The 20911-nt window shown below is 36.9% G+C and overlaps 1 protein-coding gene across 1 annotated transcript in view; it reads left to right on the top strand.

Annotated features, from left to right (window-relative positions):
* The first annotated feature begins 3567 nt into the window (after positions 1–3567).
* Pgm2l1 (phosphoglucomutase 2 like 1) overlaps positions 3568–20911 on the top strand; it is a 61566-nt gene continuing 44222 nt past the window's right edge. The window contains exon 1 of the mRNA XM_046441956.2: positions 3568–3982. Coding sequence (XP_046297912.1) covers positions 3872–3982 — 111 coding nt within the window. The 5' untranslated portion in view covers positions 3568–3871. The remainder of the gene's footprint in view (positions 3983–20911) is intronic.

Here is a 20911-nt window from a genome sequence, read left to right as displayed (position 1 = left end):
TTTTTTATTAGAAAATAATTTTAAAGTTAGAAAAAAGAAAAAGATACAAAAATACCTATATACTATGCCCAGGTTCACCTATTGCTAACATTTCTCCCTGTTTGCTTTATCATTTACTACTCATGTAATTCTATTATATAATAAATATAAATCCATATATATATATATATAAATCCATATATATATGTATATATATATGGCATGTGATATTATTTTTCTGAACCATGAGGGAGTGAGTCCAAAATATTAAGTCCATTACATGTTTTTGGATCATATATATCAACATATGATGTATAAACACCATGCTATAGTTTGGGTCTTAAATGTTTCTCCAAATGGGTGCCTATACTTGAAATATTGATCCTCACCCTGTCACACTATTGGGAGGTGGTGGAATCCTTTTGAAATGGTAAAAGGAAGTTAGGTCATTGGAGATGTACCCTTGAAGGGGATCTTGTAAAAATGTAGATTCTGATTCAGTAGAACTGGTTTAAGGTTTTAAATTCTGTATTTCTTAATAAACTTCCAGAGGATGCCAATACATTGGTCACACTTTGAGCTGCAAGATTATGGCCACCTCACAGTCCATAGATAATTTTATATAGGTACTTAAGCCCTGGTTTCTCTCTTATTTCCAGGCCACCATTCTCAGAAGCTTTGCTTTACCAGTGCTTCCTGCCCTGATATGCTGCCTCATCATAGGCCCCAAAATAATGGGGCCAACCAACCATGGACTGAAGCCTCTGAAACTATGAATCAAAATAAGTCTTTCCTCTTATGAAGTTTTTTTCTATCTGAGGTATTTTGTCAGAGTGACAGAACGCTAACACAATATACAATATCATAACTATATATGATAATGTTATATGTATTACATACTTATTAATTATACAATCATGCATTATATAACAATGTTTGAATCAAAGGTATATTGCACATACGATGGTAGTCCCTTAAGATTTTATCACACAGTGATGTTGTAGCCTTTGATTTTCACACAATGATGATATTGCCTAACAATGCATTCTTCAGAAGATATTTCTGTTCTGAGAACCAAGGGGAATATTCTCTTTCATAACCATAGTTAGGGTTGACAGACTTAGGAAATAAAAATACATGATGCCAAAGGCAAATTCCAACAGAAATGAAAGTTTCTGAACTTTTCCAGATTAGAGAAACTACTATACTCCCCCTTCTGGAAACACTTTGACATTGTTCCTAGATTTGATGAGTTTTGGGTTACCCATCAATGGCCTGGGTTACTCATCAATGCCTAAGCAGTAAGTTTAATCTGCTGGACAAGATTTCTGGTAACCAGTTAATGTCTGTAATGATCTTACTGATAAAAGTGAAGGTTAGCTGACTCTGGTATCAAATTAAAGCTTGTATTTCTCCTATTTTCTACATCTGCCCCACGTGATTCCATTTCTTAAATATTCTGTTGATCTGGTTGTATATTGCAGGATTGAATAAGAATTGTCTTATAAAAGCTACTACTTCTAAAATTTAAATATAAATCATCATTGGATCTTGTAAAATTGTAGACTCTGATTCAGTAGAACTGGTTTAAGGTCTGAAAGTCTGTATTTCTTAATAAACTCCCAGAAGATACCAATACACTGGCCCTATCATTGCACTTTGAGCAGCAAGATTATGGCCACCTCATAATCAATAGACATTTTTATATAGGCACTTAGGCCCTATCCAAATACACTGAATCAGAATCTGTGGGGGCATTATCCATGAATATACAGTACATTTTAAACAATCTCCTAGGGAGATTTGAGAGATACTGGTCTTTGCATTTGAAATGGCCTCTGCCTTTTCCCTTGACTTGTTTATTTTCTGTTCCTGAAAGTTGAGTGTAATTTGATGCTTTTACTGGTCACCTCAAACTTAAATTACCAGTTGTTTGCAACAACTATTTGCTATTTATCATTAGCTATACTTTCTTGCATATATCCTATCTCTCTAGACAGATTTTACTTCTTGAAATAAACAATTATACACATTCTTGTAGCCTCAGATCCTAGCATACTTCTTAGTATTGAGTAAATTTTTAATATTTGTCATGGACAATAATCATGATGATGATGGAAGATCAATTTCTTTCTCAGACACATGGTTGTTTTCCAGGCTCTGTGTGATTAAAAGAACCTGCTGACTCCATAAAAGAAACATTCAATTGCTTAGCAAAACTCTAACTCCCAACTATGGCACAACATTTTTTAGGAACTGGTACCACAATCCTTTTTGTGCTTTGGTAGTTTGGATTTTATTATGGTAAACAGAAGTTTAAAGGAAAGGAAGTAATGCTTTGAATTTATTTTGTCTTTCATCTGAGAACCTCAAAACATTCTAAAACCACTTATCATGTTTCTGTGCAGCTGTGCTGTAAATATTATTATACTCTCCTTACAAAAAGCTGACTAGGGAGAGTTGTAATATACTTGATCAAAATCATAGCTTTTGTAAGAAGGCCACACCAAGAAACTCGGGAGCAGCTGGGCTGAACTTGACAGGTAACACAGCACTTTCTCAAGTTATATGACTTGACAGTGCACATTCAAGACCTCAAGTTATATAACTTGACAGGTGCACATCCGTTGAAGGTGAGAGGAAATCAAAGATTATTTCCATTCTGGAGAACAAATTCCCCCCCACCACCCATTCCCAGTGCCACTGCCCAGTGTTACCATGACTTATACATTCTTACATCGCGGTTAACAGCTTCTTTATCTATTTCCCAGTCATTTTCCCGCTTAACAACTTCCTTATCTATTTTGCAGTCATCTTGTTCTCCCTATCTCCGAGCCCATTGGGGCAGCTGAACAAAACACTGCTTCTTAGAAAATTCCTTTCACCTCTCAGTTTCCTCTTTGTGTGTACACGGGGATGGATCACGCCCACCTACCTCACAGGATGGCTGGAGGGGCAGAACGCGCCTCAATAAATGGATAAATGGACACTCGTTGCTGCCTTACTATGCCACTCCTTGTTTAACTTAACGCCACAAACCATAACAGGCACAGGGCATGTTGACAGGGCACAGACTCCAGGCAGAGTTTTTTCCTCTGCGGAAAGGGAGAGCGCGGGCTCCTGCGAGCTGTCTGGCGGTCTTCGCAGAGCGCCGGAAAGGAAAAACTACCTCTCCCGTGAAGCCGCGCGGGGCAGCCCGCGCCGCCCCACCAGGCGCGTACCCCAGACAAACCTGGAAGCGGGTGTTGCGGGGGGCACCAGAAAGAAATCGCTGAGGCGGGCTACTTCGGGGGGGGGGGGTACTTGACAGCACATAGAACAAAGGAAACGCATAGGACTGTGGGGATGGTAGCCAGGATAAGACTCCTGGCGAAAGGCAAGTTTAAAAATAGAGCCGTGCACCCTTTCCTCGCTACCCCAGCGGACAGTAAATTCGCCCGGCTGCGGAGACGTCGAGGACGCGCTCCGGGGCTCGCGCCTCTGCCTCGGGGACTCAAATCAGCGGGAGCGGGAAGGGGCGGGGCGGACGGCGCGGGGGCGGGGCCTGAGGCGGCGAGGGCGGCGGCGGCGGCGGCGGCGGCGGCGGCGGCGGCGGCGGCGGCGGCTGCGGCCACGACCCAGACATCTGGGACTGTTGTTGTTTTCTCGGCGCACGCCCGCCTCAGTCAGATCACCCAGAGACCCGGACCTGGTCAGCCAGGGCGCGGGCGGCGGTATCCGCCCTCTCTCTCGGTTCTCTAGAGCTACGACAGGAGGTGGCACTAACACGCTGCAGCTGGTCTCCGATGCCCTTCAGTGAGGAGGGGGAGTCCGGACCCTGGTGAGCACATCCAGGTTCCCAGTTGGGTGTCTTGGCCGGCCGCTCAGGCCCGCATATCCACGTCTCGCTGACATGGCTGAAAACGCAGAGGGAGACCTGAACTCCAACCTGCTCCACGCCCCCTACCGCACCGGCGACCCTCAGCTAGACACGGCTATCGCGCAGTGGCTCCGTTGGGACAAGGTAGGTACCTGCTCAACCGTCATCCAACCCCTCTTCCTGCACACCCTCCCACGCACAGTCCGCCCTTTCCAGTGCCATCCAGGGCTCCACAGGCTTCCGAGGAGATGGCCCAGGGAGCCGGGCGTTGCCACCCACTTAAGCTTCGGCTGCCTTCCTCGGGTGGTCTGGGCTGGTCGGGGGCATCCGCAGTCGCTTCCTTTTGCGGTGCGCTAAATTGCAAACCCCTCGTTTTCCTCCCTTCAGTGCGTGTCATCTCTCATTCTCAAAAATAATCATCATCGTAAGTTATATCCTTCACAGAGCTATTTCTTTCCTCGTTTCTCTCTTAACTTCCTTCTTTGCAAACCTGCAAGTGGTTTCAGGCATCCCTGGAGGTTTCCAACCTCTCTCCGCTTTAGTGCTGGTCTAGTGTGTTTCCATCTTCTGTCACTAGCTAGTCGCTGGTCTTTATACACTCCCTTGTATTCTATCGTATCACCTTTTGCTCTTGGTAAAAGAAAAGATTCTCTTAACTCTTATTTCTTTCCCTTGCTGGCCTTTGTTTTCTGGAAGTATCCTGTTCAAAATATGGTGTTTTCTAGGTTTCATATGATATTCCTGATATGAAATTGTTTTTGGTTTACCCCCTCCTCTGCTCTCCCCCTCTTCTTGTGCAGGCATATGGAATGGATTCATGAACGCAGAAATAAAAAATACAGCTGTCTCACTTGTAATAGAAGCCATTGGAGACTGTAAGGGAGGATGATAAACCAAGCTTTTGCTTTGTCAGGTGCATAAAAAAATACATTTGTTGAAGCAGAGAAGGCAACACATTTAAAATTGAATTAATAATACTGAATTAGGGGATTTGCATGGCAGTATGTGAAATCATGTTGTACAAAAGAATTTCTAAAGGACAAGATTTCTGAAAAAAGTTTATTTTTACCTTGTTCAATCATTCATTCAGTAAAAACAAACAAACAAAAACCCTGAGCATTTGAATCATCAAATCCAAGTTCTAGGCCCTATTAGGGCCAAGAAATACTAGTGGTGAGGAATATAGAAAGGCTTCCTGTCTTCAATAAGCTGTCAGCGGATAGGGATAACCAGCAGATAAGCTATTATGATGAGGTATTGGGCATTAAGTGGTCATGTGCATCTTGGCCATTCTGATTTTTCTGGAGTCTAAACCAGTGCTTCTCAAATGTAAATTGCTTATAGATCATCTTCAAGGTCTTTAAATGCAGGTTCTGATTCAGAGATCAGGGGTGGAGTCTGTGAGGCTGCCTCAGAGTGAGCCTCCAGGTAATACCAGTGATGCTGATTTGTGGACCACATTTAGAGTAGCAAGGCTTTGTCTTTTGGTACCTATTTTGACTATATTTTCCCTAATCAATGTCCTGATTAATTTGTAAAAGACTGGTTGAATGATTAACATTCATTAATTGCCCATGCTATGCCTAGATACTGTGGAGATATGTTGAAATATTTAAAAACTATAAATTGTACATAATAACACAAAACTAGAATAATTTTGGTGGCAATTAAATAGTTTACAGATATCTAGTTTTCATAGAAATTCAAAAGTGGGAGTGAACTGTGGATTGGGATGGTCAAGGATACTTTATAAGAAGATAGAATACATATAAAAAGAACAAGGAATGCTTTCATTGAAAGTGGAATAGAAAGTCTTAATTTATTTGAAAGTGCCCTCTACATAAAAGGAACTGACTGAAAACCTATAGGAGATAGAAAGATTAGACAGACATGAATCAGACCTTCAGAGAATATAGAAGGAAAGATGAAAGAAAGGCTAACAAATATAATGCAGGGAGCAAATAATAATTGCCCTTAGCAAGAATAGATTTAAATACTTTTATTAATTATTTAATAGAAATAATAAATATCTTCATGATTCATTTTTTTAATTTAAAATTTTTATAAATGTTCTTTGTTCACAAAATGGGAAAAAATTACAACAAACACAAACATACATTTTCAGATATGGTACCTCCTATCACTTGGAAGCTATGGTAAAACCAAATGATAAACCAAATGATTCGTGATCCTGAAGAATCCAACCACATTATTATCTTTTTTTTTTAATAGAGAGTGAGAGAGAGAGAGAGAGAGAGAGAATTTTTTAATATTTATTTTATTTTATTTTTTTAGTTTTTGGCCGACACAACATCTTTGTTTGTATGTGGTGCTGAGGATCGAACCCGGGCCACACGCATGCCAGGCGAGCGCGCTACCGCTTGAGCCACATCCCCAGCCCAATATCTTTTGTTTTTTGAAACACCAAATTATTTTGGAAAAACTGCTATGAATGAGATAGGAGGCCTCTTAACTTCTTTATATTCATATGAAATAATTCTTAAGAGTATCCATATAGTATTAGAAGGCCCTTCATTTATCATTATATGTGTGATCATGATCCCTTTTTTAATGGAGAAAATATTTTAATTGGGAAACAAAAATGTATATACTGTAGATGGATATTGTAAGTAAGCTAGGTTAAGTCCCAGAGCACTGAAATTTAGAGGACAGAAATGTAAAATAATAAATCAGATTTTTAACATTTATTCCATTAATTGTTGATAGCACACATAGTCTTTTAATATAGGGAAAATGAATTTAACACCTGATTAATACCTATTTTGTTAAAAAAGGAACCTACCAAATAGTGCTGATTGTTAATGACTATAATGGTATGTGATAAGTTATAAACTGATCTGAGGGCAATTTGCTATTTACCTTGGCCACCAAAATTACTAATTTTAGCCTTGGTGGTACTTTAAAATATCTTCATGAAAGAAAGTTACTTGTGTTGAGCTTTCAGAATTAGTTAAGATTTAGACTTGTTAAGGTAGAGAGGACTATGACAAGCAGAGAGATTGGAACTTTAATGCGCGTAGTTAGCACATTTGTTTCTGTTATAGCTCAGGGTACATAGATTTTTGGAAAAGTGTGAAGAACAGATCATAGCAGGGCTTTAGTATGTGTTTAGTGGCTTTGAACAAATAAAGTGTATGTAAGTTTTAAAAATAGTGCAAAAAGACAGGGTTTATTGGGGGCAATGTAGGGTTTCCCATGTAGTTCTCATGGGGTAACTTTTTGTTAGTACATTTACCAGTCTAAGGTCTTACCTCCCAGTTCCCAGGCCTTCAGTCCAATATGTTAAGCATACCCTGTCTCAGTATGGACTCATCATACTCAAAGTCACAGAAACTGATGTTCTATTTAAGAATGCCTTTTAATTAATTTATGGTACAGATCTAATAGCTAAGTGGATTTGTTTCTAGCTAGGGCATTTTATAGATCCAAAGGGAAGTAAAAGAAAAAAGAAGGTTTTTGGTGATTGTGAAACCAAATAACAGGAGGTCAGATATATGATGTAAAAAATTAACAGCATCAGCCTATAACAAGTAAATGCATCCATCTTCACGATGGGAGAACCCTACCACTAGAACCCAATAAGTCCATGGATCAAGGTGTTCTTCCTCCAGGCAGTGCACAGATAACTCTTCCACCAGAGTACTCTCCCTCTTGTGTTCTAGGGCTAAAGCTTCTATCTCCTCCCCACTTCTTTCTTCAGTGCTTTCATGTATTGTCAAATTACAGGCATGCCATTCTTACCTAGAAACCAGGTTTTCTTTAACATGATAACTCTCCTGTTTCTGATCCATCATGAATTTTAACTAATAGTGGTTTTATATGCTGTATATTAAGCACTGTCAAAGCTTGGGTGGGTAGATGGGTAGGGAATGGACTAAGACACTGGGCAGAGCTGCTCATCCAGCTGTAGTAGCAACAACAAAGGTGTTGAACTTCCTATATATTGACAACAATGTGGAGGCAGAAAATGACTGTTGAATTTTAAGAAATAGTGAGTAGAGTACTGGTCTGAAGAAAGTAGGTCTGCATTGAGAAAGAGTTGACTTCACAGTTGAAGATAGGTTAAGCTTATCAAAAGCTTGAAAACAAAAGACTTTGGTACAAGCCAATGATTTTCAAACATCTAACAATAGAAAGTTTTTCAGCCAAACTGTAGCCCAGGTAAAAAGAGGATGAATTCCCTTTTAAATCATTATTGTATAATGGAAAATAGACCTATGAAGCACCTCTGCAAAGTGGGTCTAGTTCAATTTTATTGTATAGAGACCCAAGAAAGTTATAGAAATCATCCTTTGTGGAACCTGAACTGAATTTTCTACTATTTCAATACAATTTTATAATACTAGTTTATATAGCCTTTTTGTTCACATTTTTCTAATACTTTACTCAATTTAGCACTCAATGAAGAGTATAGAATACATATTGGCCTTATGAACTTTGGGAAATGTTTGTGCTTCTTCCTAGAATTTACTTGTTTCAATCTTTGTACAGTGATCTAAATCTCATTTGATACAGCAACCCTATATGGTAGGAATGTGGTAGTTATCCTCATTTTTACAAGTAAAGAAATAGGTTCAGAAAAGGAAAATGATTTACTCAAGAAGAAATGACCTTTAAGTGGAAGATTTGGAACTAGAACCTGTCATGTGACTTTTTACTTTAGTCTTCTTATCACTGTAATAGACTTTATAAATTGAATATTCAGTAAATGTTAGTGATATCATAACCGAGTTTCAAGGACCTCATTAAATCATTTTATTGGCTTTTGTAAAGCTAGAGGATATAAGATACTGTAGAATAAACTGTTTTGGATTTTGTTGTTGTGAAGAGCTGCTCAACAGTTGCTTTGGTCTCCTTAGCAACAATATTCTCCCTTTGTCCAAGAAATTTAGTACATACAAATAAGTGCTTGAATTTTTTTCTTTTTAGAATTAACATTAATTTTTTATTTCCAAATTTCCTTTATTCCGCTTAATTTTCAACTTATTTGTACTTATTTTGGATAAATACATACTTACAGTTTTTTAAAGATAGTACAGAAGGGATTATCATGGAAAGTAATGCTCTTAATTGTCTCTTCTCTTCCTTAGTTTGCTCCTTAAATGCCATTTTTAATGATTTTTTAGTTATTTTTGCATTACCATGAACAGACAAAATAATATGCCGGTGCCATTATTTCTTGATTTAAAAAAAATTTTAGAAAGTATGTCAAATATATGCCTATGCTATAAGAACATGGGAGCTCGCTCACAGTATTCTCTGTGTCTCCTTCATTAGTTCACATTACATTGCTATAATAATACCTGAGATTGGGTAATGCATAAAGAGAAGAGGTTTATTTAGCTCACCATTTTGGACGAAAAAAAACACAAGACCCGGTAGTGCCATTGTTTTCTCTCTAGGTAGGGCCTCATGGCTGATGGCCTCATAGTAGGAGCATAAGTAAGAGGGATCACATGGTAAGATAGAACGCCAGAGACCTGCGAGGGGCCAGCCTTCATTTTTTTTTTTTTTGTTTGTTTGTTTTTATTAACAACTCAAATGTGTGGGAACTCACTCCACAAAACTAGCATTTCCTTCCCAAGGCAGTGCCTACAGTGACCCAGTTACCCTTCACTAGGCCCCACCTCTTAAAGCTTCCAGAACCTCAACACCTCCACACTGAGGACCAACCCTTTAACACATGAACTGTTGGGGGACAAACCACATCCAAACTATAGCACTTCCTAAATTTTGATAGTTATGCTATTAGTCTTTTACTTATTTCTTTGCAAGTTTAAATAATAAAGAATTCTGCAGGACAATAACTCATAAACACAGACCTTCCAATTGGCCATTCTGTTTTAGAGAATACTGGCAGAAAATATATTCTATGTACAAAAATAGAGAAAACCCATATTGGCTTCCTGAAAAAGTCTGTGGATGTCAGTAACTAAGGATCAAGCTATATGAAGAGGGCTGGGGTTGTGACTCAGTGGTAGAGCGCTTGCCTAGCATGTGTGAGATACTGAGTTCAATCCTCAGCACCACATAAAAATAAATAAATAAAATAAAGGCATTGTGTCCATTTACACCTAAAACAATTTTTTAAAAAGCTATATGAAGAAAACAGTTTACATGAAAAATAAAATAAAGCAGTAAACATATACACAAAGAGATAAAACAGAGAACAAAAGATCTTAAATTTCTCTAATTAAATTAAAGTAGGGGCTGAGATTGTGGCTCAGTGGTAGAGTGCTCACCTAGCATGCATGAGGCACTGGGTTCGATCCTCAGCACCACATAAATGTAAAATAAAGATATTGTGTCCACCTGAAGCTTAATAATAAATATTTTTTAAAATTAAAATTATTTTCATCAAAGAAAGATACTATGAAAAAGAAACAGAAAACAAGAATGAGCTCTAGGAAATTAATGAGCTCTAGGAATATAGAGTGATTCCACCTCCACCTTCTGCCAAATATAATAAAAAATATAAAAATTAGAGTTGGGGGGCTGGGGTTGTGACTCAGTGGTAGAGCGCTTCCCTGGCATGTGTGAGGCCCTGGGTTCAATCCTCAGCACCACATATAAACAAATAAAGTTAAAAAAAAAATCTATTGACAACTAAAAAATATTTTTTAAAAAGTTGGAGTTGGAAAAACATGCTAAAAGGAAGTAGGAAATATGAGAGGAGTCTGATATGGAATAACTACTCCAGGAGCCTAATGTAAATATTCTAATTGATAATAGTGCACTAGATCCACATTGGGCTTCAAAAAATATATCTCAAAAAAGAATGCAATATCTATGTCCTATTAGTAAAAAAATTGAAAGCTGTGGTGTTATGGTGAAGATGGCATTTTTCTGTCAACAGCAATATCAAAGAAAAGCAGTCAGTCTTGGAAGGGAGGGAGGGAGGGAGGGAGGGAACAAGGCAGGGAGGGCAGGCCTGAATAAGCAAGAAGAGAGGAAAGAGAGCTGAGGTATAGCTTAGAGGCAGAGCACTTGCCCTGGGTTCAATCCCCAGCATCACTGGAGGAAAAAAGAAAGGACAGACTTGAACAAGCTGAAAATGAAGCAAACTAAAACAGGGCATGATTTTGAATATTTAATTAATGGACCTTAAGAAAAAAATACATTTAATTTTAAAACTCATAGGTGACACAAAATGAAAGTTAAGAGAAGAAAGCTTAATCTGAATCCATTGTGGGATCTAAAGTGAAGAATACTTAGATAGTTTTAACTTAGTGTATTAGTCACCTTTCTATCCCTGTGACCAAAGTACCTGATGTGAACGATTTAATGGAGGAAAGGTTTATTTTGGTTTATGGTTTGAAAGTCCGTAGTTAGCTGGCGCCATTGCTTTGGGCCTGAGGTGAGACAGAATATCATGGCAAAAGGGATTTTGGAAAGAAGCTGCTCAGTGCATGGCAGCCAGGAAGAAGGGACAAATTATAGTTCCTAAGGGCATGTCTCAGTGACCTATTTTCTCCAACTATGGTTCATCTGCCTACAGTTTCACCCTCCTCTCAGTAATCAATTCAAATTATTAATCCATCAAATCCACTGATTAGGTTAGAGCCCCTCATGATCCCATCACTTCCCCCAAAGTCATGCTTCTGCACATTTCTGCATTGGGAACCAAGCCTTCAACACATGAACCTTTGGGGAACATTCAAGATCCAAATCATAACACCTAGTGATTAAAGTATTTTAAGGATCAAAAAGAAGACAAAGCACACAGTTCAGTTATGGTAGAAAACACATAACACAAAAGTTGCCATCTTGACCATTTTTAAGTGTACAGTTCAATAGTTTTTTTTTAAGTGTATACACATTGTTGTGTTACAAATCTTCAGAATTATTTTTAATCTTGCTGAACTGAACAACTTCCTGTTTTCCTCCGTCCTTTTCCCCTAGCAACCACCATTCTACTTTCTGTTTCTACAAATTTGATTACTCTAGGTACCTCATATAAATAGAAACAATTGGACAGTATTTTGTCTTTTTGTGACTGGTTTATTTCACTTGTCATAATGTCCTCATGGTTCATCCATGTTATAGATAAGTTTTAATTTTTAAAATATATACCACAGATTGAACCCAGGGGGTGCTTAACCACTTAGCTAAGGTCTTGCTAAGGTACCTAGAGCCTCACTAATTTTCTGAGGCTGGCTTTGAACTCAAAATCTTCCTGCTTCAACCTCCCAAGCTGCTGGGATTACAGGTGTGTGCTATCATGCCCATCAATAAGATTTGATTTAGATCAAAATGTAGATGTAATCATCAGCCTGTTTGGTGTTTTGACTTATTGTGCTTTGTAATTGTGATTTGAATCATCAGACTGTGTGTCATTCAAATATTTGTTGAAATTACATCTGCTTCTCTATATGCACTGACTCTTTTCTTTTCTCGTTGCATTGTAATAAGTTCTCAAGAGGGAGAGGAGACAAGTGTTTATGTCTTTCATTTTGAACTAAGACTCTTTTAGTTTTCAAAATTGGAGGCAGTTAAACTGTCCTTCACTATGTGAAGGAATACACAAACTGGTATATCTACACAATGGAATATTATTCAGTGATTAAAAAGAAATAGGCTATAAGGCCATAAAAAGACACGGAGAAACATTAAATGCAGATTGCTGACTGAAAGAAATGGGTGTGAAAAAGCTACCTACTATATGATTTCAATTACATGTCATTCCGAAAAATTTTGGCAAAACTACAGAGACAGTAAAATGATCAGTAGTTACCAGAGACCTGGAGAAGCAGAAAGGAAGGAGAAATAAGTGTAACACCTGTGATTTTATAGCAGCAAAGCTATTCTGTATGATACAATAATGATACATGTCCTTATAATTCATCTAAAACCTTAGAACTTTAATATAGGAAAATTGAGCCATAATGTAGTCTGTGTATTTTACTAATAATGTATCAGCATTGGCTTAAGTATATGAAATGTACCACTATACAATGTTAATAGAAGAAACTGAAAGGGGGATGTGTATGTGAGAGTACCCTGTATTCAGTTCTTAGTAAACCTAAAACTGTTCTAAAAATAGTATATTTATTTATTTAAAACTGTTCTAAAATAGTGTATGTATGTATAGATATATATGTGTATTTATATTTATATTTGAAAGGGGAGAGATTCATATGTGAAAGTACTTTCTTTCTAGAAAATTTTCAAAATAGGTAGACTTCTCCTTTGAGGACAGTCTCTGTCTTATTTCTTTCTTTCAGAAAGGATTTTTGTTTAGTTCCTTCAAGTCTCCTACAAGGCCATTAGAAAGCCTATTTGTTTATATCTTTGGTCTAGAATTATTTTCCCAGTCTCTTATTTTTTAAAATAATATGGAGAATCTAATAAAAAGACATTTATCATCATTTGGTTCCTCCTAATTTTACTTGTAAAGTATATTGAATTAACAAAAGAATATAAATACTACTATATTCCATTAGTTCAGATTTTCATGGTTCCTTCTTGGATAAAAATTAGATTTTTTTCCATCTGTCTTTTTGCAGAGACATCATGATTGACTTGTTTAATTATTTTTACCTAATTTACACATTTGTTCTGTTTTATAGAAATATTTCCCCACAATAAAAGGTTGACTAGTAATTTAGTGCAGGTTTTACTAAAGGAGTATATTTTTCTTTAGTGAATTGCTTTCTTCATTACTGCTAATTACTACTGAGGCTGCTGCCCTCTGGTGTTGGGAGTTAATGGAGAAAATGATTTATGCAGGTGGAGAAGAGGCAGGGAGATGCTTAGTGGGATAATGTCACCAATTCTGCATAGGATCTTCTACACAAAACAATTGAATGAGCACTATATCTCACTAAAATATGGAAATGGTCATATTTAATGGCAGAAAGAGTATGAAACCTATAACACTGTAGATGAAATATATTCTCTTGGATACAAAGGAATTTTGGTTTTCAGCTAAACAGAACCTATCTTGTTGGAGAATCCCTTTAACATAAATAGTAGTTTTGTTTTGTTTCTGCTTTAGAATTTTCTCACATCATTTTCTCTTTGAAATATTTAATTACTTATGCAAATAAAAATTAGAGAAAGATGAATGCCCACTGTGATTGTTAGCTTCCTATCACACAAAATGTCTGATATAATCCACTTACAATGAGTTTTGGAGGTTATAGTCCACGATCCATTGGCTCCATTGCTTTGGACTTGGGGCAAGGCAACCTGTGATGGCAGGAGCATGTGACAGAGCAAAACCACTCACCTCATGCACAGGAAGCAAAAGAGAGAGAAGATGCCAGAGTCTCACATTCCCCTCCACAGCACAACCCTAATGACCTAAGGACCTCCCTAGAAGGCCTACCTCTTAAAGTTTCTGCATCTTCACAATAGCGTTTTCCTGGGACCAAGCCTTTTGGGAGACATTCAAGATCCAAACTATAATATGTACCTGTAAGGAAATGTTTAAATAAACTGGAACACTCTTCAGTGAAAAGTGTAGTGTAGATATTTATTATTATTATTATTATTATTATTATTATTATTATTATTGGTACTGGGGATTGAATTTAGTGGCACTTATCCACTGAGCCATATCCCCAGCCCTTTTTTGAACTTTATTTAGAGACAGGGTCTTGCTGAGTTGCTTAGGACATTGCTAAGTTGCTGAGGCTGACTTTGAACTCATGAAACTCCTACCTCAGCATCCCATGCCATAGGCATGCACCACCATGCCCAGCAAGACTATATATTTTTAAAATTTTATTTTGTTGTGGTGAAAACATTTAGCATGAGATCCACCCTATTAACATATTTTCAAGTATACAATACAATATTTCGAACTATAGGTATCTTTATTGTTGGTAGACAACTATACATAATTGTTAGTATTTACTGAACTGAACACTTAAAAGGGTGATATTTACTATTAATTATGTAAATGTAAATTTTACCTCAATAAGCCCAACTTACAAAAAAAAAAAAAAACCCCAAAAGTATACAGAAAGCCCTGTCTAAAATTGATATTGTACAGGCTATATGGATAAATCCTAATGGGTACTGTTTTGTTCTTATGTATGAATTAATGGCAAAAAATACTTGATAATATTCAAATTTTTCCTTATAAAATATTTGGGAAATATAATTTAATGTTAAAAACCCAATACTTGAAATATGCCTGAATTCACAGTAGCTTCTTATGAAGCAGAGATTTTTTTTCAAGGCATGCAAATTATGAAAATAGATTCAGGACTGTGGCTGTAGTTCAGTGTTAAAATGTGTACTTAGTATGTGCAAGACCCTGCATTCAAACCCTCGTACAAAAAAAGCAAAAACAAACAACAATAAAATTAATTCATGTTGGTTTGTATTGTAGTATATTATCAACTTACTTTTTCCATATTTTTATTGGTGCATTATACTTGTACATAATGGTGGGGTTTGTTGTTAAATATTTTTACATGCATATAACCATGTAATTTGGCCAGTATTATTCCCCAGTATTTTCCATTTCTGATCCTTCCTCCCTCCCCTAGGTTCCTTTCCTTTATTCTACTAACCTCCCTTTGATTTTCATAAGATCTTCCCCCACTTTCTTTTCCTTTTTTCCCCTAGCTTTCACATCAGTTCTCTCATTTTTAAGTTTTTGTTGATCATGATATAAAATTTTTTGATATTTGAGGGAGAGGACATTAAGCCACTTATTTTGTATAAGCAAGAACCCAATTTTGTCTTTGCCACATGCATCTCAGGTAGAGCAGTAATCTCCAGGATACATAAAGAACTCAAAAAACTTGACACCAAAAAAACCAAATAACCCAATCATTAAATGGACAAAGGAACTGAACAGACACTTCACAGAAGAAATACAAACAACAAATATATGAAAAAATGTTCAACATCTCTAGCAATTACAGCAATGCAAATTAAAACTACACTGAGATTTTATCTCACTCCAGTCAGAATGGCAATTATCAAGAATAAAAGTAACAATAAATGTTGGAGAGGATGTGCGGTAAAAGGTGTAATGATACATTGCTGGTAGAACTGCAAATTGGTGCAACTGCTCTAGGAAGTTTATGGAGATTCCTTAGAAAACTTAGAATGGAACTACCATTTTTTCCAGTTATCCCACTCCTCAGTATATACCCAAGGACTTAAAATCAGCATACTATAGTGATGCAGCCACATCAATGTTTATAGCAGCTCAATTCACAATAGCTAAGCTTTGGAACCAACCTTGGTGCCCTTCAACAGATGAATGGATAAAGAAAATGTGGTACATATACACAATATTACTCACCCATAAAGAAGAATGAAATTATGGCATTTTCTGGTAAATGGATGGAACTGGAGACTATCATGCTAAATGAAATAAGCCAATCCCTAAAAAACAAAGACTGAATGTTCTCTCTGATATGAGGATGCTGACTCACAACAGGAGGGAGGAGGAGGAGTGGAGGTTCACCAGATTGGCGATTGGGGAGTGGGGGGAAGGGAGGGAGGATGAGAATGGGAAAGAGTAGAATGAAATGGACATAACTTTTCTATGTTCATATATTAATACATGACCAGTGTAATTCCACATCATGTACAACCATAAAAATGAGAATTTATACTCCATGTATGTATGATATGTCAAAATACATTGTACTGTCATATATAACTAAAAAGAAATTTTAAAAAAGAACCAAATTTTATAGAAATAAAAAATGGAAATTAATATCTTTGTAAAATATGATATTGTTATTTAGAGAACATCTTAAGCTGTATTTGCAGTGTTATTTTGTTGTTGGCTTGCATTTTGTTAAGGAACTATAACTTCTGAAAATCTTGTAATATACTATTTAGGGATCAGTTAATAGCATCCACATTTCAAAAATTACATCTTAACTATTTATAGTAGAAGTGTAATAAATATTTCATTTTTGACTTGAGTGTTCTGGCATTTAAATAGTTTTGTTTGTTTGTTTTTTTAAAGGGGCTGTTTAACTTCCAGGATAACCTTTTTTTAAGTAAAAACAAAAACAATTTTTGCTTTAGTACTGAGGATTAAACCCAGAACCTCATGAGTGTTAGGCAGGCCCTTTACCACTGAGCTAGTTTCACGGACCTTTTTATTTTCTTTTAAAACAGGGTCTCACTCAGTTGCCTAGAGTGGCCTCAAACTTATAATTCTCCTGCCTCAGCCTCCTGAGCAGCTGGGATTATAGGATCATCGTGCCTGGTTAGAAAATAGCTTTTCAACCAAACCAGAAGCTCCAGACAAAATGCTAGTTCCTAGATATGCATTGGTAACTGTGAGGAAAGGAAGAAGGGAAGACTGGGAAGTAGATATGAGAATTTAAAAAAAGAATTTAATTTGTTGTTTTTAGTCATACATGACAGTAGGGGAGAATTTAAGCTATATTCACAATTTATTTCTTTAAAAAGATCTGATTCAAATTAAGCAAAACGTTATGATTAACAAAATGGGAACTCTATTAATATTTTCTGTCTTTTCAAAAAGAAGAAACAAGTCTCATTACTTCTTAATTTTTCTAAAAATGTTCTATAGGCATCTAATGTAAAGCTTTGATAATCACATTTCTCTAAGAGTCTCTTTAGGCTACCACCCTCCACAATTCCTGTCTACCTCATCCTAATTCCTTACTGCAGCAGATTAATTAGCCAGAAATTAACAATAAATAGAATCTAATGCCAGTTAAATCAAATGTAAAGGTTAGAAAGGGCAGATAGATCCCAAAGGGCACAGAAGTTCAATTTTTTTTTAATTCAGCTACTCTCTTCATTTCTCTGAGTCTGAGTTTATTGGTATACATTTAAAAAATGGGACTAGCAACCTCTAACAATCCTTGGGAAGATTAAGATTACTAAAATTTCCATTTGGTTCTTTTTAATATTTTTTGTTTCTCCTCTGAGATATCTCATGTTTTCCTTCATTACAAGCATGTTTTCCTTAAATCACTGAGCATAGATAATAGCTGCTTTAAAAATTCTCGTCTGCCAATGCTAACATTTGGATGTCTTGGAGTTGTCATCACTGATGATCTTTGCTTTTGGTTCTTTATTTGTTTAGTAATCATGGGTTGTATCATAGACATTGTAAATACTATGTTGTGGAGATCCCGGATTCTGTTAATCCCTAGAAGAGTGTTTGATTTGTTTGTTTTAATAGGTTATTAAATTGGTTGGATTCAGACTACAAACTCTGTTTCTTAAACCACTCAAATCTCAATCTCTCTCTTCCTTCCTTCTTTCCTTCCTTCCTTCCTTCCCCTCCCTCCCTCCCTCCTTCTTCTTTCCTACCTTCCTTCCTTCCTTCCTTTCCTTCTTTCTTTTCTTTATTTCTTTCTTTCATTGGTGTCTGCCCCACACATATGTAGTACAAGAATCAGCCAGAGATTTGGGTAGAGTTTACACACAGAATGTGAGATTCTCCCTCTCTAACTCAGTTCTTTCTGGACACATATTCTAGTGGCTGTGGTGGCCCTAACTATGGCATTTCCACTGGTAATTTAGCCCCTATTCATGGCCCTACTAATATCTGTGATCAAAATAAATCATAAAAATGGGTAATTCGCCATATGCTGTCCTATCTCTTAAGTGTTAACTCTTCTAGAATCAATTCTGTTTTTCTTCACTTTTTAAAATCTTCAGTCCTTTGTGGGCTTTGGTTTTGTTTGTTTTTGTATTTTGTCTAGAATTTATAACTATTAACTGTGGGAAAGTCAGATATGGTTGGAATTTATTTGATCATACAGAAAACAAATGGTACTTGTTTTTTGTTGTTGTTCTTTATTTTTTGGTGCTACTGGCAATTGAATTCAGGGTTTTGCATATGCTAGACAAGCATTCTACCACTGAGCTACATCCCTAGTCCTTTATATTTTATTTTGAGACAGGATCTCACCAAGTTGCCCAGGCTGGACTTGAACACTTGAACACTTACCTTAGCCTCCTAAGTAACTGGGATTATGGGTGTGTGCTACCGCACTAGGCAATACATGATTTTTTAAAAAATGCCATTTGAAATTACTTATTTTTCTGTTTGTTGATATGCAGAAGTACAGTTAACTTTTGTATAATAATCTTGTATCTAGCAGCTGTACTATATTCTAACACATCTAAAAATTATTTGCTACTTTGGATTTTTTTTTTTTTTTTTTGCAAACTGGGAATTGAACCCAGGGCTTCACATAGGCTAGTCAAGCACTCTCTGCCACTGAGCTACATCCCCAACCCTTTTTATTTTATTTTGAGATAGGATCTCACTATCTCAGCCTAGGCTAGGGTTGAACTTGCAGTCCTTTTCCCAATGGCTGGGATTATAAGTGTGTATCACCATGCCAAAGTATATAAATCATTTCAACTGAAAAATATGAGTTTTGTTTCTTTTCTTTTTTTCTTTCTAGTTAAGACTATTTTTCTTTTATTCTTTTCAATTTTTAATATAGCTACCCATTATCAGTATCAGGAAGTTTCTATTCCTTATATTTTAAGAGTTTTTATATATATATAAACATACATATATATACACTAAACATACTGTTTAAATTTCATAGGATTTTGAATTTTATAATGATCTAGTATTATGTTATTTTAAGGAATATATTTGTTTTTGTTCCTTGTTCCTGGTGCAGAGCTTTTGGAATTTCCTGAGTTACAGGAATGTCTTTTGTGTTTTGTGTTTCAATCATATCTGAGTTTATGCTTATGAAATGACTTAAGTGGAACCCCTGGATATCCTTAGAATTGGGCTGGTCACCAGAATAACCCAAGTGATAAGAGGATTGGACCTTTCAGCCTACCTACCAAGCTGTAGCCTCTGGGGAGGAGAGGCCAGGGGGCTGGAAAGTGATCATTTTTTTTTTTTTGGTTTCATTCTTTTTTTTTTTAAATTTTTTTATTGTTGGTTGTTCAAAACATTACATAGTTCTTGATATATCATATTTCACACTTTGATTCCAGTGGGTTATGAACTCCCATTTTTACCCCATATACAGATTGCAGAATCACATCAGTTATACATCCATTGATTTACATATTGCCATACTAGTGTCTGTTGTGTTCTGCTGCCTTTCCTATCCTCTACTATCCCCCCTCCCCTCCCCTCCCCTACCCTCTTCTCTCTCTACCCCCTCTACTGTCATTCATTTCTCCCCCTTGAATTATTTTTCCCTTTCCCCTCACTTCCTCTTGTATGTACTTTTGTATAACCCTGAGGGTCTCCTTCCATTTCCATGCAATTTCCCTTCTCTTTCCCTTTCCCTCCCACCTCTCATCCCTGTTTAATGTTAATCTTCTTCTCATGCTCTTTGTCCCTACTCTGTTCTTAGTTACTCTCCTTACATCAAAAAAGACATTTGGCACTTGTTTTTTAGGGATTGGCTAGCTTCACTTAGCATAATCTGCTCTAATGCCATCCATTTCCCTGCAAATTCTATGATTTTGTCATTTTTTAATGCAGAGTAATACTCCATTGTGTATAAATGCCACATTTTTTTTTTATCCATTCGTCTATTGAAGGGCATCTAGGTTGGTTCCACAGTCTTGCTATTGTGAATTGTGCTGCTATGAACATCGATGTAGCAGTGTCCCTGTAGCATGCTCTTTTTAGGTCTTTAGGGAATAGACCGAGTAGGGGAATAGCTGGGTCAAATGGTGGTTCCATTCCCAGCTTGGAAAGTGATCTTGATGACAACTCTGAACAACCAGATCCAGAATGCTTCCCAGTTGGTAAACACATCTCAAAGTACAGGAGGGTGATGTGCTGGAGACAGAATGGAAATTCCACGCCTCCTCCCATGTATGCTGTTAGAGTCTGTAAACAAGTCAAGATGGCACCTGGGATTTTGCAGAGGGAGTGGTTTGTGAAGTAACGCCAGCGAGCCATTAAGTGTGGAGATTCCTTATTGGTTGACTGCTGTATCTAGTTTATGTTAATTAAGATAAGCTGTGTGTAATGTATATATACCCCTCCGGTCCTACAATAAACGGCTCCCACTCCTGCTGTATCAATGTACACAAGTTGCTTGTCACCCCCCGGTTATTTTGCTGCAGCCGGACTGCGGCAGTATGCCTTGC

The sequence above is a fragment of the Marmota monax genome, unplaced genomic scaffold (genome assembly GCF_021218885.2).
Source record: "Marmota monax isolate L192 unplaced genomic scaffold, Marmota_monax_Labrador192_F-V1.1 WCK01_AAM20220418_F8-fsc00068, whole genome shotgun sequence".
NCBI classification, from domain to species: domain Eukaryota; kingdom Metazoa; phylum Chordata; class Mammalia; order Rodentia; family Sciuridae; genus Marmota; species Marmota monax.
This window is presented reverse-complemented; position numbering and strand designations above follow the sequence as displayed.